The sequence below is a fragment of the Sceloporus occidentalis genome, unplaced genomic scaffold (genome assembly GCF_023333645.1).
Source record: "Sceloporus occidentalis isolate IW3139 unplaced genomic scaffold, rSceOcc1.0.p SCAF_14, whole genome shotgun sequence".
NCBI classification, from domain to species: Eukaryota; Metazoa; Chordata; class Lepidosauria; order Squamata; family Phrynosomatidae; genus Sceloporus; species Sceloporus occidentalis.
In genome coordinates, this window is record NW_028316994.1 from 13,476,611 (window position 1) to 13,504,486 (window position 27,876).

The window sequence follows — 27,876 nt, forward strand, 5'->3', positions numbered from 1 at the left end:
GTCATTAAAAAGAAACAGATGTAGAAATAGCAGGGTCTAGTGGTAGGAGTGGTTGATTAGGAGCTGAGAGATCCAGATGCTAATTCCCACAATCGTGAAGTTTATTGGGTGTCTTCAAGTTGGCCTCCCTTTCAGCCTAACTTTCCTAAGAAGGGTTTACTGTGAGGATAATTGGGCAGGGTGCACACAATTAAATTATACTGGGACAGAATGTGTTGCATTTGAACAAAGTCATAACACATAATAAGATAAAAACCATGTTAAAATCACATAAAAGATAGCAAAGCATGCCCAGGTACTACGATACACATGCAGTCACACAGAATTCCCTGGTTGTTTCAGCTACAAAGGAAGCAGCTCCCAACTTCAAAATGCACATCTTTCAGTTTTGATAAAATTTAAAAGCAGAAATAAATGTGGGTGTGTGAGCAAATCCATCTCCAATAGCAAAGTGTCAACAGGTGTCTCAACATGGTACAATACTGAAACCACCACTACAATAAAAACAGAAGGTACATCAGACCAGCAAAGAGGTCCATGAATCAATATTTGGAGGCAAAGAGATGTCCATAGCCCCACTTACTACCACTTACCACTCGCTTGAGCTCAGGATGCCTTGACTGGATACGCTTGAAGTCTCGGACCTTCCCTTCATCTACATCCTCTTTGAGTTCCCATGTGCTATCCTCATAGGGGAGGGAACACCACTTGACCAAGTAATAGATCACAGGCTACAGCACATTCAAGAGACAAACACATAAGACAAATTTAATCCTAGTTTTAAAGGGCATCCTTCTATTTATTAAATAGACTTTTGATTCACTCTCCTGTATTCCTAAAATACCAAGATTTATTTTTAAATAAATAAATAAACCAAACCCTATGTAAGCACAAACAGCAGATTAAACCTGAAAAAGCCCAATTTAAAACATCAACAACAGCAGTCAACAATCAAAGGTTTAGCTGAATGTGTTAAGTCTACAGTGCTTGTCTAGGTACAGGAAGAGAAGGAACAAATCCCCTGGTAATAGCTTTCCACAATCTTAGTGCCACTACCAACTATGCATTGTTTCATGTGCATGTCAACTCTGCCTCTGACGGTGGCAGGACACAGACAGAAGAGCCTTCAAAGCAGACCTCAAAACTCAGGTAGATAGCCATGGTAGCTATCAGTTCCTTACAAAGGGATTCTCCAACAAGCAATACATCAGCCAACTGCAAAATATCAACCCACCTCCCCATTATCCTTGTCAATGCTGTGCGACTCATCCAGGATGCGGTCCACCTCCACATAGTCTGGGTTGAAAGGTTCCTCATCCTATGGGAACAGAATGCATTAGGTGTGGGCAGGGCTGTGCATACTCTGACAGACCCATACACAACTGTCAGAAGGAAGCTGGGATCAAGCAGGGAACTGGCTTGCTAAGGATTTTTTTCTCAAGTGTTTTGTCCCTCTAGTACCTCATGGAAGAAGTGTCTCATCTGAGCCATTTTGGTCTTAAAACGCTTGAGTTTCTGGTGTATTCTCTTGTCCTTCTCTAGCTGAGCAATTGTGGCCCATTCACAGTGCAAGTAGGAGCTTGAGGAAGGAAGAGAACGATATCTTAAGAACCCTTAGGGTGATAAAGAAAGCAGCATACAATGGAACAAACAGAATACTCTTGGCACAGTGGAAATAATCCATTATGATAATCATCAGTCCACCCTTACATTAGTCTTCTCCCAACCTGACACCCTCTCGATGTTCTGAATTATAACTCCCAACTAACATGGCCAAATGTTAGGAGGGATGAGAACTGTAGTCCAAAATCTTTGGAGGAACAGCTGCCTTCATCCTATCTGTATCTCTTACTGGAGAAAAGAACCTAGAACCTGGATTTTATCATCAAACCTCATATTGCCCTGTTCTTCCCACCACATCCCTGAGCACAGATTTTTAATTTTATTCTGTTTATAGCCAACCTTTCCTTCAAAGAACTCAAACAAACATGATTCCCCCTTTCCATTTTAAAATTACAATAAACCTATGAGACACTATTGGGATAAGAGATGGAGACAATGGACTAAGGGCACCCAGGGAATTGTATGGCCTGTGCAGTATAAGAATTTCAAGAGCTGAACTGAGATTTGGAAGACCTGGGTTCAGACTCCACCAAGCCATGGTGACTACAGGACAATCATTCCCTCCCTCCACTGGGTCTAACTCATAGGGTTGTTGTGAGGCTAAAGTGGAAAGAGGAAACCCATATAAACCCCCTGAGAAGGAAATGTGTGATATCAAATGGAAACAACAGACAAGTGGACAGACAAAGACCAGTCAGAATTTAAAGTTGTATCTCCCTGATTTTACTTCAACCCTTCTTAACTACTGCTCTGTAATGATACTTCCTTCTCTGATTTTAAATGACTGAAAAACCAACCCTAATTAAATTGAAAAACAGAATATAAAGCACAAATAGTCTTTGCAGAGGGTGAGACCTGTATTTTTCAGCCCTCACAAAGCAGCAGAGGTAGTAAAGCATGGCTCGTCCATACTCACTAGTTCTTGTATTTCACAAAGAATTCTTCTGCCTCTGTGAATTGACCATTGGGGAGCTGTGGACAAGGGGAAATGAGAAGTCGAATTAGTGCTAACAGGCAAAAAGAGATGTACCAAGGGCGGCAGGTACAGAAGAAGAGACTAAAGACTGAAACCTAAAACCATCACTTATTTCTTCTGCATGGGGGATTGTAAGGGATCTTCCCCCAAAACATATTTAATAATATAGGCAAGACTTTCCTCCATCCAACAATGTCACCTACTTTCCATGGAGATTTTGAGCAAACAGGTTATGTCATCCCTGCCCCCCCACATCACTGTTCTTCAACTATAGACTGCTTCCACTTGAATTGCTTTAGTTTTGAAAGAGGTAGTATTGGGGCATGCACTCTAATGTCATTAAATTGCTCAGCCTTTAAAGTCCACTGCATATCCATTTGCAGAACGCATTAAAGGGTGGACACTATCGCCTTCAGTCACTCTTCTGCAAGTGAATCCCTCCAGAGGAAATTAAGTAATTAAAAAAGGTAGCAGTTTGTATATCACAGGAAAGCCTGTTTCCCAAATGCAAATAAAGCCATTCTCACCTCTTTCTTCACCACCCGCATGGAGAGCACCTTGTCTACTATAGCAGCATCTTCTTCACTGGGGTTTTCCTTTTGGAAGTGGGGAGAGGGAGAGAAAGAAGAGTGGTCATTCAAAAATGGTAAAGGGTAGTTTTGCTGGGAGCCAGTGTAAGTGATTTCAGTGTTGGACTATGACTCCAGAGACCAGGGTTCGAATCTTAGCAGTAGAAAACTCATCTTCCCAATTCACTAGTTGCCCACTACTCTTACTAAGAGTAGCCATGTGAAAAGAAAGACAGGGCTCCTATATCTTAGATGTCTGTGTGGAAGGAGCTTGCATGACAGGAGCCTCATCCTTTTTTTTCATGTTGCAACCCTACTTCCACTGTAAGGGGCTTCTTCAGAATACAAGGAGCCAGTTTTCTCATTCTTTCCTTAGTGTGTTGTACAAACTGGGTCAAGTGTGTGGACTTCCAATTTTAAAATCCATGTTTTCCCTCCTTATACTTGTGTTGCTGTGAATTTTATTTCTTGATGCATTTTATATAACAGATGCTTTCCACTTTACAGTTTTTATTAACATGATGATGCGGATTTGACAATTGCCACACTTTCCATGTACTCTAGTTTGGCCAAACCATCCTGCGATTGGAGGAGGAACCCTGCCCCATCGGAAGCACCCAGAGCAGCCTTACCACAAAGAACTGCATAGAAGGTAGTGTCTCCCCTTCAGGGATTGGTTCTGGGGCAGGTGGTTCTGGGGCTGGGGGCTGCTCAGTCTTGACAGGTCCTGTCACATCCAGCTCCTCATCTTCCTCATCATCCGTAATCTTGATGTCCAAGTCCTCTGTGTATTTCTTTCGCTTCACTTGACGATTCGAACGCCGCTTCTGCTGGGAAGAAGGAGTACAAGGTCCCACAAGTGAGACTTAAGGCAAAAAAGTCAATCCCTTTATTCCTCTATAGCAAGAATCTTCAGGGGAGTGAATGGTGTAGCAAAAATTTGAAACATCATTTGGAAATGTTACAGTAACTAAAGATGTAAGCTATAAACCAAGGCATGGAAAAGTTATTCTTGGACTGCAAGTCCCAGAATCCGCCAGTGACCATGTTAGTCAGGGGCTTACAGTGGAATGTTTCCAAACTGTTTGCCCTCCAGATCTCACCTGGATGCTGCTCTCTTCCTCCTCACGTGGAGACTGTGCTGGCATAACCTCTGCATCCGAATTGTCCGAAGAAGCATTGCGTTTTCGCTTCTTCCCTACTACTGGGGTGATGGTGCTACAATAAGATAAAAAGAGGCTGAACTCACAGCCACCTTCCTCTAAATATGATGAATATCTGAGGGAGGTTTTGCCACAAAATCCCTTACCTTGGCTTCCCCCGGCCTTTGCTCTTGCTGGATCCTCCTTGACCCCTGCTTTTTCGTGGGCGTTCCTCCTTGGGAACCCGCTCACCTCCACCCTTCCGGCGTCGCTTACGTTCCCCTGTCTCCTCAGGCCGGACACTGGGCAGCTCATCTTCATTTAGTACACGGGGAATGTTCTGCTCACCCCGTGCTCGGGCACGGGCAATGGCCTCCGCTACAATCCGGTTGGCCTTTTCTTGCTTCTTCTGGTGTTCCAGCTTACGGGATTCATCCGAGCTGCTCCGGGTCGTCCCGCTAGAGGATGGAAGGGCTGCTACCTCACTACTACTCAGCACCTTGACAACTGAGAGTCCTGAAGAACTACCTTGTGATGAGCTGGCCTGTAAAGGTTGACATTGGCATCTGTCAATGTGATGTAATGGCATCTCTAATGATGACTAGTCAGCTGTCCATAGACCCTAATTGTCCTAAGAATTCTAAGATGCTGGATGAGTTCTGAATATCTCTGATGATAATCTAGACATTTTTGGTTTTAGTATTTCTGGTTTACTAGGCTCCTCCTACATCCTTTATCCTATAAACATGTGCTCCCCATGTCCCTTTGGAACTGGAGACGGAAACTTGTAGCCTGAAAGCAATCCACAGCTGGCCTCTCTTCCCCTTTGCTGTCCCAGAACCTCAACCTGTTTTTATCCTGAATATAGATGGAGAATCTTCACACTGTGCGTGGCCAGTACAGAAATACAGCAGGCTGGTAGAATAAGAACAGATCATTCTGCCTGTTAGGCCAATTTTCTGGGTGGGTTGCAGAAGAAAAGATGTCCTTTCTCCTTACCCAGCCTATTGGATATTGGAATGCTTGAGTTTGGACACAATGTTTCTCTGCAACTGTATCAGTTATTCAAGGGTAGTAGTGGTGTCAAGTACTGGGATTAGACAAATAAACTTTCCACAGGAACTATGAAGTTTCCCACATTTAATGCCACAGCAGTGGGACAGTAGAAGGTTCTCACACTTGATGTTAGAGATGGACAGGTGGGAAGCTATCATAAGAAACTCCTTACCTGTGGTTGAAGCACGACCTTGAGTGGAACCGTCACTCTCTGTCCTGAGCCACCCACCACTTGGGCCTGCTGTACTGAAGAAACGTTCAGGGGCGCTTGCTGTCCTGAGGTGCTAGCTGGGGGCTGCTGCAGAAGTTGGATCTTCTGAGTCCCAGGTTGGCCGCTCGGATGTTGCTGCTGGCCAGGCTGCTGAACCTGGAGTTGGATGGTGACCACCTTGGCGGGCTGTCCTGGAACACTCTTAGCTTGACTGAGAGCTGCTAGTTGGTTTCCCTGGAGCACAATCTTGCCTGGCAGACTGCCCAAAACCACATGCCGTTGCCCTGGGGTGCCTCCACCTGCTGGGGGTTGCTGGAGAACCAGTGTGATGCGTTTTGACTCTCCCTAAAAAAGAGAAAATAGAATTCATGGAAGAGAATGCTATGAAGGTTTACTAGCCATGATAGCTATATGTTACCTCTAGATGTCTATATGTTATCTGTGATGGTGGGAATCCTTATAGGACTCTGTCTGACCTATACTGACGATATAGAAATCTGGACTAAATAGGCTGAGCAACCCATGGCCCATTGGCCACATGTGGCCTCTGTAGCACCCTAGCACACAGTCAAGGCTTTTTGGTAAGCCTTCATCAGATCCTGCATAGCTGGGCGAGTGTTTGAAGAATTTAAGGTCAGCTATGAAGATTTCTCTATCTAGACAATTAAGATATGGGGGGGGGGGCATTCACACTATGGAAATAACCCGGTGTGGAACTGGGTTATTACCGCAACATTTACACTGGCCCCAAATACAGGAGATCCGTTCCGGACTCCTCCACGTAAGGCAAATAGTGTGTATGCTTGAGCCCCATTGAAAATAATGGGGTTTGTGCATTACTCATGGCACAGTGCATGCACACCGCTGCAAACCCGTTGGTGTGGCTTGCAGCGTAAGCTGACAGCTGCATAAAAGGTGCCCACGTATGATACGGGCGCACTGTACCCACTTAATCTGGTGCATTTAGCACCGAGTACCTAATAATATCTTTTTAACAGGGCCAGAACTGTAGGGTGAGTGCACTACTGAATCAATCCAGATTGCTGGGATTGTTCCCAGTCATGAGGCGCTTCCATGCTGATGTGAAGCGGCGCCAGTGTGAATTCTGGACCAAGTTTAAATGCCTTGGAGAGATTCAATCATGGCAAATGGAGTTGGAACATCAATCCAGGATTACATCGCTGCAGAGATTCTGATCTCATTGGTACAAAAAAGTAAGTGTGAATACCCGCAGCAATTTCCATGTTTCCCTCCATCTCAGACAGAAATGAAAGAAAAGCAACTGCATCTCTACAGAGCTGGAACTGAACATCCAAGAACCAATTCAGCCATTTATGAAGAAAATGCTCATCCCTAAATGTAGGATGTAAAACTTCTAGAAATTCTGAAGTCATGTGTGGGGGTGCTTTTGGTTTGTTTGTTTTTAGATGACTGGGGTTTCTCCCCTACCACTAAGTATTATAATTTTTATTTTTGTTAGAAATGGAGCTACAAGGTCCTAAACAAAGAGGAACCTCTTTGGTTTTGATAGTACAAGTATTCCACTGTTAACAAAAGTAGATGTGTTCCTGGGCCGTATTTCTTCAGAGGCAGAAATAATACTGAAAGAATAAAGATGGGCTCCTACACCACAAAAAATGAAGAGTTCAACACATTTAAGCAAACCTTTTATTCAAAACTAATAGTATGCATATGTAAAATGAAATAACCAGGTCAGTTAAGCCTTGCATAAGTAAACAAAAATGTTCTGAACCTTTTAGATATCACTTGAAAGCTTCCTCCAAAATGCATTCAGGGATCCCCCCCCCCCCCCCGCAGCCTCCACTTTGCTTATTATTTCCATTTCAGAAGCCAGATTTATAAATCTATGCTTTTTAATAAGTTGGGGTTAGATAGTGAAGCAGCCTAAACTGTTTGTCCCCCTTATCTATGTTTTGCTGTTCGCGCATGCTCAGTAAGGGATTCTGGAGCAGCTGTTATCTACTTTGCCTGTTGTAAGGAAGTAGAATATCTTTTCTTCCCAGCACAAGCTTTGGTGCATTGCTTACTTCAGATATATTGCTACAACCTGGCACCAAAAGTGTATATTTCTCTATCCTTCCAATATTAATGCTGCTAAAACCACCCAGCTCGACAGAGGACAAGAAAAATGTGGGGCCGAGCAGCAATAAAAAGATTTTGTAAAAAAAAAAAAGTGTTGCTTTGTCAGAGTCACACACTCTCAGCTCCAGACAACTCTGATAAATTCACTTTAGGGTTGCTCTAAGTTGGAAAGGCATACAAGTCCTCTAGAATGTCAAGCAGACAAAGTATTCATTCCCGTAAAAAGAACTAAGAGAAAGAAACTAAGACCAGCAATTGCAAAGGAATAGTATACAGTCTTATATAAAAGCTGCCCTGTTACATAGTTTCTAGGATTTTTTTCAAGTAAATACTTGAAGTTACACCTTGTACTCATCATTCTTAAAGAAAATATTCCATAATTCATTTCCCCCTATTTTTCCAGTAAAAAAATGCTTCCGGAGGGGGAGGGAGCCTTTGCTCTCACATTTTCCCAAGCCTTGGCACTTCTACTTTTATGTCAAAATAATGATGTTGCTGCTGATAAGGCTGTTGATAATAATGAAAGTTCCAAGCTCTCTTGACTTAAATGAAATAGAATTTAAAAGTTTCCTTGAGCAAATGTTTCGATCAAGCAGTTAATGCTATGAACTCTAGCTATCTTGATATCCCACTCCCCAAATCAAAAATGCTATGGACTTTTCTCTCCCACAGACATACCTATAGTTGAACTGCACTCATCCCTCCAACTCTGTGATCAACATCTGCCAGACACTGTCCATAGAATTGCGCTGGAGAAGCTACAAATACCTAAGTGTTCTCTCTAGGAATCTCTAGGTCCTTCAGTGCAACTTTTGGTTAAAGATGACTATAGAGTTATGATGGAGGAAATAATAATAGATATTCCTAGAGAGAACATATTCATAAAATCCGTGAATAATCAAATCCGCAAAAGTCAAAGCCGCAGATGTCGAGGGACGAGTGTACACTCAAAATAGCATGTGGACTGTACACTTTCAAATGTAGGTGTGCAAACAAGTGTGGAATGAGTTGCATGTCTGAATGCTTCAAAATGCGATCAAGCTCCTGTACTTGGAAATCTAGCATGTAAGAAAGAAGAGTTCTTACTCTAACCTTGAATCTAATCAGAAACATATGTCCAAAACTTTTTTCCCCTTGAAGATGCCTAAAATCAAATCTGGAACTTTCCTATGAGCCAGAATCTGCAAGCAACTACTTACAAATAACCAGTTACTTATAATGCAGTACGACCTCCATATCCATGGGAAATAAATTCCCAGACTTACTATGGTAACACAAACCCACAGATAATAATAGAAACTGTATTGGAATGAATGAGATCTGGAGGAAGTTGAACATAAGAGCTGCACTGGAGGGCCTAGGAATTCCTAAAGAGAATAGTGCTCTAGGCATTTGTAGGTCCTCCAGCATAACTCCATAGTCAACTTCTGATGGAAGCATACCACAGAATCACACTGGAAGACCTAGAAAGTATTTATAAAGAACTTTTAAATATATATATATGTATGGGTAAGTGAAACCAGTCCTGGAGATACGGGGACCCTACTATAATTCCAATTTGCCTTTCAAAAAAAGATTAAAACTACATTGGCTCATATTTTCTTTTCCTCCAGAGGACAACCCGTGAACCAACTTCAAATTCAAATTAAAAGACAGATTTTAGCTTTGGGAAGAATGTCTTGACAATAAGAGCTGTTTGATAGTGGAGTGCACCCCCTTATAAACTGAAGTATTGTTGGAAAGTTTCAAAGAGTTTATGTGGCTGCCTTCCAGAGGCGTTTTAGCTGTGGATTCGTTTGCTGGCAAGCGGTTGGATTAGATGGCCCTTGGAAGTAATACCCAACTCTGTAAATCTGTATCTTTCGTTTTGCTGTGTCTCACGTTGCTGCATACAGATGATGTCCTTATCATTTTATTTATTTTTTTTTAAAAAAATCTAAATTAAACTATTTTAATTACTTTTGAGAAACACGAAAGATGTGTTTTTTAAAGGTAACTAACTCCTATGGGGAAATTCAGTAGGCTCTGTTTTCAATGACCATCTGGCAGGTGCATCAAACTGTTGTATTTCATCTAAGCTTTGGTTTTTTAAAAAACTGGTATTTAAAATGCCTTAAAAATTGTATCGTTTTAAAAGAACATTTTAACATATTTTACTGCACATCACTTTGGGGGTGTAGTGGGCAGAGAAATGATTATTTTATTTTAATACACAAAATAAAATAAATACTTCAGAATGTGTGAAGGAGACAGCCTGGCAGTTATAGTGATTTTGTAAAAGCATCTTTCAAAGCTATAAACCTGGTGCTTTCAGAAGGCACTAAAGATGGATCTCTTCCGGCGGGCCTAGACACCCGATCTTCTATGAAGAACCTAAGGAAAATCCTACTTTTGGCTGTAATACTGCACGGTAGATGATTTTTTTATCGTCCTGAATTGTATTTTTAAGTGATTATATTTTATTGTAATCTAGATGTTATTGTGGTTTTATGATTGTAATCCCGCTTTGATCCATTGGGAGAGGCAGGAAATTGAAATAAAATTTATTATTTATTGTGTAAATTTACAGCGCTTTATAAGTAAAGGTTAATAATAATAATAATAAATGGCTTGGGCCCAGGGTACTTGGAGGACCGCCTCTCCCCGTATAATCTGCCCCGCACTCTCAAGTCGGGCGGGAAACATCTTCTGTCTATTCCGAGTGCACATTATAGTGCAACACAGGGGGCATTTTCTACCTCAGCCCCTAGACTATGGAATACCCTGCCCGTCGAGCTCCGCACCGTCACCTGCCTTGAGGGATTTAAGAGGCTGCTAAAAACTTTCCTCTTCCGCCAAGCTTTCCCCCAATGAGCTTGACTTGTATTATTCTGTTGTTTTATTGATTTGGTATTTTGCAGGAATTGATGTTTTTATATGGTCTTAGATGTCGATATTGATGTTTTTATCGTTATTCTTCCTGTTTTAATGCTGTTTTTAACTGTACACCGCTATGATCTTGTATAAGGAATAGCGGTATATAAGAATAAACTATTATTATTATTATTATTATTATTATTATTATTATTATTATTAATCTGGTGCCCTTCAGGGTATTAATAATAATTATTATTAATACCCTGAAGGGCACCAGATTTTGTCTGATCTTGGAAGTTAAGCAAGGTCAGGCCTGGTTAGTACTTGGATGGAGTTTCACCTAGGAATATCAGGTGCTGTGGCTATATTTCAAAGAAAGGCAATGGCAAACTGTTCTGAATGTTTCTTGCCTAAGGAAACCCTATGAGTTCAGTATAAGTTGACAGGTACATACATCACAATAAGAACAAAACTTCCATTCAGGTCAAGAGACAAGTTTCCGCTGCTGTGCCCAACTCACCTGTGCTGGAGTGGAGGTCAGAGTCACAGCCGGTTTGAGTGGTGTGGTCCCAGTGCTGGGTGCAGCTTGGCTCTTGACAGGCTGCAGCACCAGCTGTTTGACAGGTCGGCCAGGCTGCACCAGCCGATGGAGTGTGGTAGGGGTCCCGGCTCCGGGGGACACTTTGGTGGCCAGCACCGCATTGCCTGAGACAATGGAAACACCTGGTCGCAAAGGGGTGCCCGTCAGTACCTTGGCAAAGGTGACTTTGCCCCCATTGGCTGCTCCAATGGGCTGGGCTTGTATCTGGGCCACATGCGCACCTGTCATCGAACTGCCTGCAGGTGCCTTCAAAATGACGATCTTTGGGGCAGCAGGAGGAGCAGCAGAAGTGGGCACTGTAGTAACAGCTGCCTGCCCCCCAGCTGAAGAGGGGGCTACAGCTGGCGTGGTGGTCGTGGAGGACACACCCATGAATGGGTTGCCCTGGCTGAGGACTTCCTGATCCTGGGAGGCCTGTAGGAGTCCTGGCTGTTCCTGCTGGGACAGTTCAGGTCCAGCCTCAGTTTGTGCATCTGGGAGGGGTAGAGTCTGTACTTGGGCAGATTCCGGCTGTGGTGGGGCTTGCTGTTCCTTGGATCCCCCGGTCAGAGAATCTAAGGCCCCACCTGGCAACCCCAGGGCCTCCTCAATGGGGTCCGGGGCACCCTGGTTAAAACTCTCATCTGTCAATGAGTCCAGGCCGAATAAGTTGGGATCGTCAAAGAGGTCCATGATGGGGTCGGCCATGGCAGAAGGAAGAGTCTGAGCTCTAAGACAAGGGGAGGCAGTTTCCCCCTATTTTTCCAGTTTCAGCTGCAGTTCAGATTTCCAAGGGTCACACGATCAGGCTGGAATGACCCTTATGAAAGAAGGGGCTGATCAGAGCTGGCTGAAATAAAGGAAACAATCAGTGTTAAGCAAAAGCTCAGATGTCTTTTCACAGTTCCAGAATGCACGGCTTCCAATAAGACACAGTTTTTTTATGCCTAGCTAAATCCCACAGCCTTGTCAGTTTCTATTTCTATCTGGTATAAAACACACAACAAGTCTATTTTTTTAAACAGTCTGCAGCATCCCTAATATGAAATAGCAAGAGAAATTGCTTCTGAAGGTCCTTCTGCACCAGTGTGTCACGACATGGTACTCTCCAGTTGAATTTGATCACTCCTTCCATCATCCCCAGTTATCCCATGTAGGCAGGCCTAGGAAGGAATTAGAGTCCAACACATCGGGAGCATACCAGGGTTGGAGACAGCTGTATCACACACAAATGTACAAGGAGGACTCTTTTTTAGTGTCAGCTTCCAATATGGAACATACACAGAGACAGACAGACATATATATTTAGTCTTTGGTATCAGAATTAGTCTGTTTGCCTCTCTTAAAATGTATGTTTGTGTGTGTCTGCATCATTTTCCTAAGCCATCCAGCCTTGTCTAAGGAGGACTATTTCAACTTGTTAATAAGCCAGAAACGAAATGTAAGATATCTCTGACCAAACGTGATATTAATCCCTCCAGTTCCAAATTTCAGAATTCTAGTCATCTGAATTATCTGAAAGATAATTCAAATATTTTTACAATGTAACTATCACTCTAATGCTGTCCTCTCTATGCACCCTGTAGTATTTTTATTTATTTATTAAAAATATTCATTCATCATTTCTCTGCCCACCATACCCTGAAGTTATGTACAGTAAAATATAGTAAATTATCTGGAAAAGCAAATTTGGGCAATCTCCACCTTGAAAATCCCTCATATTGTGGGTTTCCCCACCCCAATTTCCGGGCCTAAATGCTCTGAAGGATTCAGATCCCATTTGATCTTGGAAGCTAAGCATGGTCAGCCCTGGTTAGTACTTGGATAGGAGATCAACAACGAATGCTAGGTCCAGTAGGCTATACTTGAGAGGAAGAAACTGGCAAAACATATCTGAACATTTCTTGCCTAAGAAAAATGCTATGAAATTCATGGGGTTGTCATAAGTCGATAGGCGATTTGAAGACACATACACACAAACATACCCACCTGCTCAAAGTGACACAATTTCAATTCTGGTTGCCCTTTTGGTTGTTTCTTGACGCATTTTAAAAAATGGTTTGGTTTGGGAAGCTTCATAGAATTAGGAGACGCAAACTGACAAATTTTGACAAATTTTAGCTGGTTTGGGGGCAATCACTCAAAAATGGCCTTCAGTTTTTTAAAAAATAGGGGACTGGGGCCTCCGAGGAACTTCAGGAGCTGCATACAGGGTCCCAAGAGCCAAATGCAGCCTGAACACTGCACTTTGCCCAGCCTGTGTTAGGATGGCAATGCCATAGAATGCCTACATTGTAGGTCTAGTTTTGAGTGGATTCTGAAAGAAAATATTACTCTGGGATGCTAAGATGTTGTAGGAGGATTAAGAAAAGTGCTTGGAATTCTACAAGGGACTCCCATTAACTGGTAACTGCTAGTAAGCCAATGTGTCCTCCAACTGTAGCTTTCCAAGTGTTAACTTGTCAAATTCACACTTACTATATGCTATAAATGTGTAATAATAATAATAATAATTTATTAAAATATTATAATAAAATAATAAACTTATTATATTACTACTATACTAGTTATTGTTATTATTTAGAAAACCTCAAAGAGAAATAATGCTTGGATGCTTGGAACAAGTGTTTTATAAAGAAAAGCTAGGACAGTAGAAAGCAACAGACTATATTTGTCCTCCAGGACAGAAAGCATTGCCTAGAGTGTCCTTATTGAGCAAAGCCGAATTACAATGACCACATATTTTCCTCTAGTGTGCTCTAGGAGCAAACATGAGAGACAGATCAATACATCCTAAGAGGAGCCAGAATGTTTCTTCAATCTAAATCTGTATTCCTAACAATTTTACAGTTGCCATTTAATGTTTCAGTTTGTTTAACTTTTAACATGTGAGCTCTAGGCCCTATTTTGGGAGAAAAGTGGGCTTTAAATCAAATAAAAATAAGCTGAAATGGAGTGATATGTGTATGGACCTTGAAGTTTGCTTGCTGATTTATGGTGATGCCGATTTATGGTCATAGGGTTTTCTTAGGCAAGGAATACTTGGGAGGTGGTTTTGCCAGTTCCTTCCTATATATATATATATATAGCCTACAGAACCTGAGATTTGTTGATGGTCTCCTATCTAAATATGCAGGCTGATGCTGCTTAGCTTCCATGATCAAACAGGATCTGGTACCTTGAGGTTATTTAGGTCATGAAATAGGAATAAAGGAACCTACAATATGAAGAAGCTAAAAAGCTTGGGGAGAAAGAATGATCAATTTCTCCTGACAGACTATTGTTTTTTGTGGAGGTGCATAAAAAAGGGTGCAAATGCCCTTCCTCGCATATATTCTCTCTGTGGCCTCATGTTATTTTTTAAATTCTGAATGGGTCCTGGAAAGAACAATAATATGAGAAGGCCAAGATAAGGGTCTTCTGTACATTCAAAGACAGGCACACTTTAAGCTTGTAGGATCAACTTTGTTTTGCATTCAGAACTATGAAATTCACTGACTGGATCCTGGGTGGAATTTTGGGAAGAGGAATCTCTGAGCAGATTCTCAACCCAATACCCCAACTTGGGCTACAACTCCCAAAATCCCCTACCCCACAAGGTCACCTGCCACACAGGCTAGAGGATTATGGGAAAAGTTTTTTTTTAAAGCCTAGCTTTATTGAGATCTGCCCAGGAATTTGCTTTCAATACCAAAATGGTCACATACACATCTACTCCTGTTCTCCCCTTCACCAAACCAACATTCTTGATTTTAGTGGACTTGCTTAGAAAGAAAAAGGGGCCTTTTGACAGTTAAAACCACTGGGAATCAGAAAGGGTAGGAGAAAGGAGAAACCATTCATATCAACTACAAATCACACAAGAAACTGCCCTCCCTTTCTTAAATGAACCACTGTCTCTACTCCCAGTATGTTACACCAGGATAAGTTTATCCATCTGGGGGGGGGGGGGGGGTCTCAACATTCATTTCCAGAAATCATTAATCTCTTAGAGAGAACAGAGCAGAAAACAACTCTGGGGCTCCAAGTGTGAGCAACACAATTACTTCCCCCTAGTTGCCATGGGCCACAGGATAAATGTCAGTCCATATGTTTTATGGTATTTTGGAATCTTTATTTCAATTTTTACTCACATCCTAAGGATGTGAGAAGTGATTTCAATGATGCACCCACCTTCTCCCTTCCAAATATCTAAGAACATTCATTGGTCAATATAAATCTGTGACACTGCCTGGCTTTCTTACTAACAACGTGATTAAATACAAATTTATCTGCACCCTACCAATAAGTCACTCTATTGGAAATATCAGCAAAAAGTACAGGAATGGACAATGTGAAAATTCCAGAAAGAAGCATTTGCTCAAATAGGAAAAGACTGATTGGGGATGATAGGGATCACAATCCAGCAGACTGGGAGGATGCCCAATTAGGGAAAGCAGGCTATATTTCAGAGGAAGGAACTGGCAAAACCACCTGAGTATTCCTTGCCTAAGAAACCCCAATGAAATTCAGTCACCATAAGTGAACAAGTAACTTGAAGGCACACACACACACACAAACACTGCAATAGAAAGAATGGATATACTTGAGCCAAAAACAGTGTTGAGAATTAAATCAAGTGAAACCTCAAGTCTCAGTCCTGAAGGATTATAAACTCTGCCCCTCTGGGTACCAGTAGTCAAAAACATTTATTGAATAATCTGGCAAACTAAGCAACCATGTTTAAATTTTAATTCATTCATTCATTCACACATACCACAAACAAAACCTATCCAAACCTGTCACTCCTCCTTTACCACCCCATCCTGGGGTGTCTCTTCCACCCAATATCCCCCTGGGCTCCTACTCTCCTCCACACACCTCTGACCTGCCATCTGCACAAATTCAGTTTATCACGGAGACCCTAGCCTTCCCCCTTTTCCAAGAGCATGTCTTTTTTCTAAACCCCATCACCATCACACAACCACCTGCCTTCTCCCAACTCCACCCCATCATCTTCACACCAGATTCCCTCTCTCCTCTCACTTGTAGTTGCTTTAAACCACCTATGCCACTTATGTCCTACAGCTCCAGCAACTGCAAATCTCAGCTTTTTTTTCCAGCCCCCTCCTGACCTTCTGGGCCTCTTTGCCCCCCCCCGCCCCATTCTCGCCCCCATTTCTGCCTGCACCTCCACAGCCCCCAATGACATATATATTTCTCGCCCACCTGCCAACTGCAGTTCCTTCACCTGCTCTGCCTCACCCAACACTTGCTTGTGCAGCTCCAGAAATGCACCCACCTCCTTAACCCCAAATCCCAGCCCCCCCTGAACCCCAGCACCTCTTGACCACCTCCCCATCTGCAGATCAGGCCACCCCTCACTCCCAAATCGCATCACGGCACCCTCTTGCAAGCGCCACATCTTGGGTTCCCCCCATACCCTTTTATCCCAAGCCCCCAGTCCTCTGTCATCACCACTCCACCTTCACATCCTTCCTTTTCCACCCCTCAAAACCCTGCCAGCCCCACAGTCCTTCCCAAGCCCCCAGCCTGTCTCTCTCTATCATCCCTGATTTTCACCGAGCCCCCTCCCTTACCTCTCCAACCTCATCCTTTTATTTTCTGGCATTCTTCTCACCCTTCATCCCAGGTCCCCCCCATCTGATGCTGGATCCTACCCGGCCCCAATAGCTGCAGCTCCTCCTCCAAGCCTCCAGCGTCTTCTTCCTTTCTCCTCCTCCTCCTCTTCCTTGCCCAGCACAGAATGCGAGGAGGAGCCAGGCCGCCAGCAGCCTCACCCCCCCACCAGCTAGCCAGACACAGTGTGCCACCCAATCAACTTCCTCCTTCTCTGTGCTCCATTGCAGAAAGAAAGAGGGGCTGCCTTCCCTCTGGCTGGGGTCAGGGCTCATTTGCATCCTTCAATCCCATTGCACAGAGTCAGGGCTTTCAAAAAAAGAGAGATCTGATTGGTTTAGCAAAACATTGAAAGAGACGCAAATGAATGGACCACAATGACCCCTCCCTCTCCCATGTACATAGACATGCATGCACAGACACACAGCCATACACGCAGAGACGCACCCACATGCAAAATGGCATGCACATCGCAGGCATATACACGGGCATGCATACACTCACATGCACAGCCATCACAGGAATACCCACATTCACATATACATGCATGCTGGCATATGCAAAGTCATTTCAGGAATATATACATCTGCACATGAAAGGCATATACACACAGGCATATAAACATATATACACACACTTGTACTATAGGTACAAATGTCACAAGCATATACATACTTGCATATATATATATATATATATATATATATACACACACACACACACACACACACACACACACACACACATATAAACACACAGAGCCACCAAGGCGTAGTGGTTTGAATGTTGGACTATGACTGTGGAGATCAGGGCTCAGTTCCAAGCTTGGCTATGAAACCCACTGAATGACCTTAGGGCAGCCACACTTTCTCAACCTCAGGGGAAGGCAATGGCAAACCCACTCTGAACAAATCTTGCCAAGAAAACTTCATGATAGGTTTATGTTAGTGTCACCCTAAGTTGGAAACAACTTGAAGACACACACACATACACACTTACTTCTATGTATGGACAGGTATACGTGTATTTGCCAAAGTGGCACCCCCTCCTATCAAAAACTGTTGCAAGTATTTCTTTCTATTCCTTTTTATTTCATTTAAAGAATGTATGTGCCACTGTCCACCAAAGAGTTCAGAGAAGTGTTCAATGATGTAAAGCATCTAAAAGGTAGTAAACTGCTTAGGAGATTTTACTGTATTCAGGCGATACAAATATAAAAAATGAAGATAAATAGATAAATGGGAGCATCAGCTATAGAACGTGAACCCGTCTCTAACTGCACTGGTATTGTGCACTTTTAATCGATTTCTGACTTATGGAGACCCTAAGTCAAATCTCTTGCCAAGAATTTGTCCAGAGTGGGGTTTGCCTTTGACTCACTCTGAGGATGAGAGAATGTGACTTACTTAAGATTACTCAATGGGTTTCCATAACTGAGTGAGGATTTGAACCCTGGCCTACAGAGTTGTAGTCCAACATGCAAAATATTATACCATGTTGGCTCTCGTTATGTGTCTTCACTTCCACTCCAACACAAGGCAACCTTATCATAGGCTTTTCTTCATAAGATATGTTTAGAGGGGGTTTCCCACTGCTTTCCTCTAAGGTGGAGAAAGTGTGACTTGTCCAAAGTAATCCAATGGGTTTCCATTACCTGGTCTTGCACAGCCCTTGTCCAACACCACACACCACAGTGGGTAGCTTTACTTCTATCCCAGGAGTCTGGAAATACTTTGATTATATGATCTCTTCCGGCAAGCCTACCCCACTTAATCGCTTGTAAGGACTTCACCCCACTCTTCTATTTAGGATGATGTATTGTTTTTAAACTTTAAACTGTTTTTAACAATGAATATTATATGTTTTATTCTTGTATACTGTTGTTGTTGTTCAATTGTAACCCCTCTTCCAGGGGCAAGATTAGCCTCTACATCGAGGAGGACGTTTACCATCACGGCCCCGACCCTCTGGAATATGCTGCCCATAGATCTCCGCTCGACCACCTCCCTGGCCCAGTTCAGGAAGAAATTAAAGACCTTCCTGTTCCAGTTAGCAGTCTCCCCCCCCCCCCCCCGACAGCAGTGGCAAGCTGGCCAGAACGGGTTTTTAATGTGGGTTTTAATTATATTTTTATTGTATCTGTGATTGTTTGATATGTTGTGCACCGCCCTGATTGCAAGAAGGGCGGTATAAAAATAAAACTTTTATTATTATTATTTATTTATTTATCCATCTGGAAGAGGCGAGAAAATACAAATAAAAAATTTATTTTTTATTATTATTATTATTATTATTATTATTATTATTATTATAACTTAAATTAACTTTGGCTGATATCAGAAAGCTTACAGTATATCTTGGATTTCCAAACTGTCTAGAAACCCATTTTGACCTTTCAGTAATGATAATTAAGAGAATGAGTCTGCAAGACCAGAATCGGTATCTTGCCTCAGGCACAATCTCATCTGTGGGTCATAGGCTACTCCTCTCTCAGTGTCACCACCTCTATCTACAATCACAGAATACAAATGGCCTACTTTGTAGGAACATTATCATAAGGCAGAGAGGTGATATGATGGCTATCTTTAAATATCTGAAGGCATGTCATATAGGAGAAGGAGCGAACTTGTTTTCTGCTGCTCCAGATATTGGAACATGAATCAATGAATTCAAATGACATGAAAAGGGATTCCACCTAAACTTTATGAACAAATTTTTTTAAAACCGAAATAGCTGTTGGACAGTGGAATAGATTGCCTTAGAGGGTGGTGGGCAGAGGTTGGATGGGCATCTTTCAGGACTGCTGTAATTATGTATTCCTGCATGACAGGGGGTTGGAAAAGATACCCCTTGTGGCCTGCTGAATACAAGCAGGCAAAAATGCTTCAGATAAACGAACAAAAACATTCTTCAAAACCTTTAAAATGTATTTGATCAATGACAGGGAATCCAGATGCTGTTGGACTGCAACTTCCACCATCCCTGACTATTAGCAATTCTGGTTGGGGATAATAGGGGTCAAAGTCAAAAACCATTCACAGAGTACTAAGTTTCCTAGGTCTTATAAGGCAGGGGTGCAGTGAGGCCTTCCCAATCTTGAACTGCCAGCTCCCATCAGCCCTCCCCAATGGCTGTGCTGACTAGAACTGATGGGAGTTGCAGGATAACAGCAGCTAGAGAGCAACAGGCTGGTGACACCTGTGGAATGGTATTTAAAAAAAAAGGGGGGTTATATTACCTAGTAGTAAACCTCTGTCCTGTGTAATTACTGGCTTTATTTCTTTTTCAAGGTACTGAGCCAAAGATGCTCCTATGGCAGAGTTTTAATACTCCAAAGATGGACAAACCACCTCCCACACAACTTTGAGGCTTCTTTGTTTTTCATAGCTTAGGGATTTCAGACAGACTTTGCTGAGGGTCTTAACTGTGTTTCGAGCCAATATTTGGCTGCTGTTGGTACAAGCAAAATGCAATGTGAAGTGCTACATACTGGTTTTTTTTTAAGCAAACACGAACCTTAGAATTAGATTTGTGCATGCTGCCTGTGCACACATAGTTATAGCACATCTATCATCTGCCTCCACCATGTCATCCTCTACAACAGGGAGAGTATATTGTAGCTCATGGTCCACATGAAACCCAAGGCCATTTTTGTGGCCCAGGGGTCCATTTTTTTGCTTCCAATTGCACAGCATAGTGTGTGGGGAGTATGGGGCGGCTGAATTTTTATGGGGTGTGTGCGCAGATTCTCAAGGTCTCCTGCACCCCCTTAACTTCTGGCAATTGGCACCCCTTCTCTACAGCAAAGGTGGGTGAAGTGTGGCTCTAGGATTCCCAACCTTTTCTATGTCCCACATCCCTAGAATATGTTTGATTAATGTTCAGCCCCCCTACAAAAGTAGTATCACATTTGAAGATGAAGAAATATAGGCCTGTTACAAACGGGCAGGAAAGTACGTGCTCAGCACGTACTAGGGTTAGAAAGGGGCGTCTCTTCCAGATGCCCCTAACCCTAGTACGGACTGAGTCTGTATGAAATGGCGGCGGCCGTTCCACACGGCCGCCGCCATCTTGATGTAGCAGACGCACTGCGTCCACGCGTCGCACCCCAGAAATGACACCACGAGTGTGCACTTCAGTACTTGCGGTATCTCTTCCAGGGCACAGAAAGGAGTGTGATTTTCGTGCTCCTTCTTTGCAGCGTCCGGGAACCGCGCCGTTTGGCTGCTGCGGTTCCCGGACACTGCAACCGGCGGTGGCAGCAGACCGCCACTTTTCAGCGGTCTGTAACCTGCCATAATTTCTAATTTTTTAACCACATGCAATACTGTGGATGAAGAAATCAAACTTAAAAAATAAGCTTTTGACTCACTATATAAAATGCAAATCTAAACTGACAAATTAGTTTTTAATCCCCCTCTCCCTCAAATTAGCAATGACTCATGACTGTTCACTCAAGAACACAAGCAGGCAACCCAGGGGTTGCGAACCTCATCTGGTTCTTTCAAGACTACCTTTGCAGCTCTTGACCCCTGCATATTCCCAGACCATTCCTCCACCAACCAAAAGTAGGGGGATTTTTCTCTCTAGGAAGTACCCAGCAGCAGCACGCCTTTTAGATAGGATCAGCCCTCCCTTCGTCCTTCAGTTTAACATTAAAACAAACAAGCTGGTCTTAAAAATTAGAGGTGTTGGTCTGACTTCTGGTTTTGTTTTTGGATAGTCTATGTGGTTCGAGGATAGAAAATGGGACCCGAAAACCACTACATTTTCCCACTCCTTTTCTATGGAGTTGTATTACATCATAATTAATTGTATTATAGACTGCCTCCTCTATCCACAGGATCAGTAATCGTGGTTTCACTTACGGTACCCACGTCTAAAAAAACAAAGGCCTGTCTAGGCATCTAGAAGTCATCCAGCACAATTTTATAGTCAAATTCTGGCAAGAATATAGTGTTTGTCATTATCCACAGTTTTTTGCTATCTGTGGAAAGTTTGGGAATGTATCTCCTATGGATACCAGGGTCAGCCTGTATGTAGGAAAAATGGGGGTGGGTGGGAATCTCTTCCATGTAAAGGAGGGACAACTTTATTGATTTCACTAGGATATCAATAAGACCTCAGGAAACTATCAATTTTATATCTGCTGGGATGGCTTCAGGCTATCCCTCAAAAGTGGATGTCATTCTCTCTCTACTCCAGCTCCTCACTGTATAGACATGTACACCCAATGTGATGCACACAGTAATACTTTTGTAATTGTCAAAAGATTGGTGAAATTGATCCAGTCTTGCTTGGTCTAATCTTGTCTGTTTCACTCAAGCAGGATTGGGAACTCTGTGGCCTTCTGAAGCTGCTGAACTGCAATTTCCAGTATGTCTGGTGGGCATAGCCAATGGTGAAGAATGCTGGGAGGTGCAGTTCAATGATATTTGAAAAGCCATGCAATTCCCACTCCTGTGCTAAAGTACTGAGACAAGAATAGGGAAAGAAATGGTTGGATGGCATTTACCACTTTAGATCAGCATGGGCATAGCATAAAGCCCTCCAGATGTTGCTGGACTGCAAATCCCACTGCTTCTAGCCAACAGTGCTGGGAGTTGAAATCCAACATCATCTGGAGGGCAACACCTTCTCCACTACTGGTCTAGCAGTATGGACCCACATAATCTGTATGGTAGTGTGGGAGCCCCTTCCCTCTGTGATTCTGTGGGAAAGTTTAATTTGTAAATAGCAGTAACACATGATAGTAGGTATGGATTGGGACTGGATAAGGTTTGCAGTTGTTAAATTACTTTTAAAATGCATCTGAGACTTCAGCCTAAGTGACTTATTGGGGCATGAGCTTCATAGTCAGAGACAAGAACTTACAATACTTGATTAGCAGTCTCCCACTGAGATCAATGGAACCTATATCTAGGGGAGGAAACGGTATACAAATAAAATTTATTATTATTATTATTATATAGAGCTTGTTTCAGTGAGATAAGCCTGACTGCTTTGGAGTACAATAGAGCACCAACTTACCACCCAGAATCCAACTGCCAATCAACTTACCACTAAAATGTTTGTGTTTGGAAGTTCTGTTCATGTGTGAGTTAAAAAAAAAAAGAATGTTCCCATCATGACCTTCTCCTGGATGAATGTCCTGAGAGGCACATGTCTGACAGACAAAATGTTGACCTAGAGAACATTTTTACATTCATGGCCCAATTAAGCTCGATCTTCACCACTGTCTTGACACTATGCAGTGGACTCTTCACACCATGCAGTGATGGCCACTATCAGTGTGTGAATTGCCACAGCCCATATTATTTAATGGCAGCGTGTACATGTAAAGACACTGATGTGTCTGCATGCACATTGCTGTAGTTGAATATGGAACGTGCCTGTGTTTTTTGCCAGCCACGGGGGACCCGGAACTGAGCCCCTACAGATGGGAAGGGTCTACTGTACTTAAAGCTCATGTATTCTGCTACCCATGGCTAAAGACCCTGAAATTTAACTAACCTATGATAAGAGAGGCAAAGTAATTATGGATGTATGTAGCTCCCATAATTCCTTTTCTAATGGCCATGCTGTCTGGGACCTCTGGGAGCTGCCAGTCCAAACAGCCAAAAGCTCCACACTATTGCTGCACATACGTCTGTACAGTGGAAGAAGGGGAAAATCTGTGTACACAAGCACACACAAGCACACCATGTACATGCAGGAAATCCTATTGGTGCACTATGCCAGATATAAGACACTGGGGAAAGAGGCTGATTGAAGCTTGCAGATTTTGCCTGCCTTTCCTGGCCACTACTGTGCAACCTGGGAAAAAGTGCAACCACTAGCACAGTGCACCAACACCATTCTGGCCATAGTGTGCAAAAATAAATTCCTTACCCACTTAAATCAGCCTTGGGTAGAGGTTTTTGGCTACAGTGCAAAAAAGAAAAGAAAAAAAAAGAACAGAATAAAAAGGAAGAAAAAGAGGTGTGTTTTATTCCACCTTAATCTGAAGAAGAGGGAGGGAAAGGGATGACCTTGAAAATGATCCTTGGATTCCAGGGCAGCTTGTTAAATGGATGCAAGGAAGATTCTAATCCCTGTTTAAAATTCTGTGGAACCATCCAGGGTAGTGATACCAGGCTGTGATCTTAAGGCATGGAGCATGCTGCTTCTTTTCACAATATCTGCTCTGTAGCACAACTAAAGATACACACACCTTGCTCTGTTTCTCATGACTTTGGCTTACACCTTTCATTTCTACTGCAGTGGCTGCCCCCAAACCAATTGCCAGTTGCCCACGCCCTCCCCAAATTCATCCTATATTGCTTCATCAGCAACTTTCTCGATTAATTTCCTATGAATCTACAGAGGGAGACTAGCAGGTTTGGTGGCCTCATTTCTTTTCTCTTTCAGGGAAGAAAAAAGCACGAAACAATGAAAAGACAGACATCAACACCTACAAGTTGCATGCATGCACAACATCATATTCCAATTTAAAATGAATCCAACAATCTAAAAGCACTTAGTTCAGAAATCCACACACCCACACACAGCATTTCAGACAGCAATCCTTAAAAGCACTATTTTGTGTATTAGGGATGGGAATTCTAACATTATTTAATTTAGTCTGAGACCTCCAATATTAGTGCTATTAATTTTTACTAGCCTGCAGAGGTTAGTGGCCTTTATTGCCATGCTGGTTGTAGAGAAAGGAAAGCATCCTACAACACACGTGTTATCCTAATCTAATTTCCAAACTTTGTACTATAGGATACTAACCTCTCAATGAGCTACTATGCTTTAAAGATACATTTTAGCAAGGTGCTGGCATAGGAAGACATTGCGATACTGATGGCAAGCAGAACTTTTTCTCCTCTCACCGGCCACTCACTCACCTACACAGAATATCAGGTCACCTATTGTGATTAGCTGATTTGTTAAATGCAAAGTTGTATCACTGCAAACTAGTGTCCAGAAATATAATTTCTAGGAGACACAGGGACCTCAGCTTTTATTCTCTGGCAATGACACAACATTTTTGAAAAATATAAACACAAAGTATTTCAACAATTTGTATCCATGAGGTACACCCCTCCCCTCAAGACTGCACTTATTTTTAAAGAGCATATCTAGCCAGTAAAATCACAAGCGTTCCAAAGAATGGAAAGTTTTTGCAGCAAACACAAACAAAAATAAAACCCAACATAAATAATAAAAGTTGCAAATTTTATAATTAAACTCTAGGACTGCAAGTGTGAACTCAGCAGGATGACATTCTGTTCAACTATCTAGAGCTTTTCTCCTCTGTTTGAAAGCCTAAATGAAGGAAAGTATTGTACTTCTATGCCAAAGCTAATACTTGTAATTTTTTCAGGAAACCATGATTCAAGCCCCCTCCCCCTTTAACATTCTTGCCTTTCTACCTTTGTTACTCATCTGCAAATATTTCAGCGGAAAGAGAGGGGGTCTGCCAGACACACAGCATATTGTGGTCCTGCTGAGATAGACTACATGCTTTGATGCCAAATTCATACCCCTTGGCATTACAAGCTTAATGGGGGCCAATTCTACCAATTCACTCCCATTAGAACTACAAAAATTATATCAATGTCAACAATACTGTCTTACCGAAAATGGACCACTGGTCTGTTTTTTCTTTCTGTGCTACAGCCATAAGAATGACTTTGCTGAAAAGCAACAGTGATCAGAGGCAAGAAATTCATTCCACCACACCACCCCCTCCACGACCCCTCCTCATGTACTACCTATGATATGGCCCAGCATACCTCACCAGCTCCTGTACCTAGGATGATCAAAAGTGCAAATCCATGGTCCACCACCACCAAACAGGTACCCATAAGAGGCCTCTTCCGTGGTGGCACCTCCATCTGAGGAAAGCCCTCCCTCTACCCCTTTTCAAGGCTAAGTAAAGACCTTTGCAGGAATCTTTGTGCTTTGAGATCACAGGACTTTTCTTATCTTGCAGCTGGTTTTATGTTATTTATATAAACAATTTAACTGTCTTGTTGGAAATTGTTAAACTAATTAATATGATTTTGTTGCTGTTGTTGCTGTGTGCCTTCAAGTAGTTTCCGACTCATGACAACCCTAAAGTTCCTTTAGAAGGTGTTTGTTATTGCCATCCTGAGGCTGAGAGAGTGTGACTTTCCCACGGCCACTTAATGGGTTTACATGGCTGAGCCAAGATTCAAACCCTGGCCTCCCAGTGGCCTAGTCCAATGCTCAAACCATTACAGTACACTAATCTGTTTAAACTGGTCTATATTCTTTTAAACTGTTATCAAATTGATTTAATTGTGCGCTGCCTTGACATCTTTAGATGTAGACTAGAATATAAATATTTAGATATTTTTTCAAAATTACTGTAAACTGTTCCACCATCCTGAATGCACTTAATCTTGTTTGATTTTGGAAGCTGACCAAGTAGAACCTGATTACTACCTCCATGGGAGACAATGCCAATATGCTTTAAAAACAAGGCTTGCGGGCCACTGAACCCCACAGGCTGCTGTTTCCCTACCGCCATTTTTTCATCTCTCCTGCTTCCAGACTTTCCATTTGCCAGTCAGTGGATTTTAGAAACATTATTTTTTTACCACAAGTCCAATGTAGACCAGATGCACCAATGAAGAAACTAAGCAACGCTGCACCACAATGGAATCATGTCACACCTTTAGCATCTGGCTTTATTGGCTGTGACAGCAGTAGACAATTATTAAGTGACTGACTGATCAAAGCTATATTTAATAATAGTTAAGAATGTTGCACTAGGATTTGGGAGATCTGGGGTAAAGTACCCATTAAATCATGAAACTCACTAGATGATCTCAGAATTCAAAGACATCACTGCATTAGTCTGGAAAATCAGTATGCAAAGGGATCTTACAGCATCTTTGAAACTGACTGCAAGAAACAAGTTGGTAGCACAAACTTTCGTAGACTTGAGCCTACTTTCTCAATCTCTATTGACCTGGCCTATTCCACTTGGTTGTAGTGAGGATCAAATGGAAGGGGAGGCAAAACAAGATATAAACATAATGAAACATAACTAACCAATAGTTATTTACAGTAATAAAAAATCTCAGATATCTATGAAGCAACCAAAACAAACTGAGAGCCCACTGTAATATTGAAATATTAACATGTTTGGAATCTGGGAATTAATACAAAAACTGTTGACGCTAACTATAAGCGGGAAGTCTAAGAATGATCTCTAAATGAACATTATGAGGATGTGAAAGGAATCTTCCTGGAAAATACATTCCACAAGTGGGGGAAAGCATCATGCAGGCTCTAAGCTGCTTAAGTCACCATTGTGAGTGTCAGCAGCCAAAGAAGAAAAATCTAAATTTGGTCTTAATAATCAGATAATAACATATGAGAGAAGGTGTCATTTTTGGGCAGAATGGCCCTAAGCCATTTATTCACTTTAAGGGTTAACGCCACCACTCTGAAACAGGATACAGAACCAGTGGAATCAGTATAGCAGCACTGGAGGGATATATTCAAAATAGCTGGTTGCAAAAAGCATCCTCAAGGCAATAGTCTTCAAATGTCTGGAAAATCAACGCCAACCACAGAGCTAATATGGTTGCGCTACAATTTGCTGTATTCACACCTGTATTGAGAACATAAGAAGTGGCTATATCTGATCAAAGACTCATCTAGTCCAACAATTTGTTCCTACAATGGCTGACCAGATGCTCCAATGAGAAGCTCACAAGATGTAATAGGTAAAATAACATCCTCCACTCATTCTCCCCACCAACTAGTATCATGAGTATATAATTTTTGAGGAAATACATAACCATCAGGACTAGCATCCACTAGTCATCATCTGTGAATTTGTCCAATCTCTTTCTAAGGTTGCAGTGGCCACTGATATTTCTTGCATTAGCCAATGTCTGGTACCCACTGGAATAGGCACAGCAAGCCATGAATCAACTGCACATCATACCAAAACTTTTGGGATCTATAGGAAGGAAAAGGTCTCCACACTTGATTCTCAGCTGAGGAGACTCCAGAGATTATCTGACTTCAACTCTCACAGTTCCCCACTGCTGACCAAGCTGGCTGGAGCTTCTGGGAATTGAGGTCTAACATCATCTGGAACGTCTGCCATC

At 42.3% G+C, this 27,876-nt stretch overlaps 1 protein-coding gene across 8 annotated transcripts in view; it reads right to left on the reverse strand.

The window, feature by feature from the left end:
- Positions 1 to 27,876, reverse strand: part of LOC149304122 (ATP-dependent chromatin remodeler CHD8-like) — a 63,954-nt gene that overhangs the window by 28,292 nt on the left and 7,786 nt on the right. For 4 of the 8 annotated variants that reach the window (XM_089480589.1, XM_089480592.1, XM_089480590.1 and 1 more), the window contains 10 exons: positions 11,057 to 11,966; positions 5,539 to 5,922; positions 4,478 to 4,854; positions 4,272 to 4,386; positions 3,801 to 3,998; positions 3,127 to 3,195; positions 2,540 to 2,595; positions 1,462 to 1,579; positions 1,235 to 1,318; positions 594 to 731 (listed from right to left, as the gene is read on the reverse strand). In XM_089480589.1, coding sequence (XP_089336715.1) covers positions 594 to 731; positions 1,235 to 1,318; positions 1,462 to 1,579; positions 2,540 to 2,595; positions 3,127 to 3,195; positions 3,801 to 3,998; positions 4,272 to 4,386; positions 4,478 to 4,854; positions 5,539 to 5,922; positions 11,057 to 11,824 — 2,307 coding nt within the window. In that variant the 5' untranslated portion in view covers positions 11,825 to 11,966. The remainder of the gene's footprint in view (positions 1 to 593; positions 732 to 1,234; positions 1,319 to 1,461; positions 1,580 to 2,539; positions 2,596 to 3,126; positions 3,196 to 3,800; positions 3,999 to 4,271; positions 4,387 to 4,477; positions 4,855 to 5,538; positions 5,923 to 11,056; positions 11,967 to 27,876) is intronic. The other 4 variants (XM_089480593.1, XM_089480591.1, XM_089480594.1 and 1 more) reach the window with 3 other exon arrangements.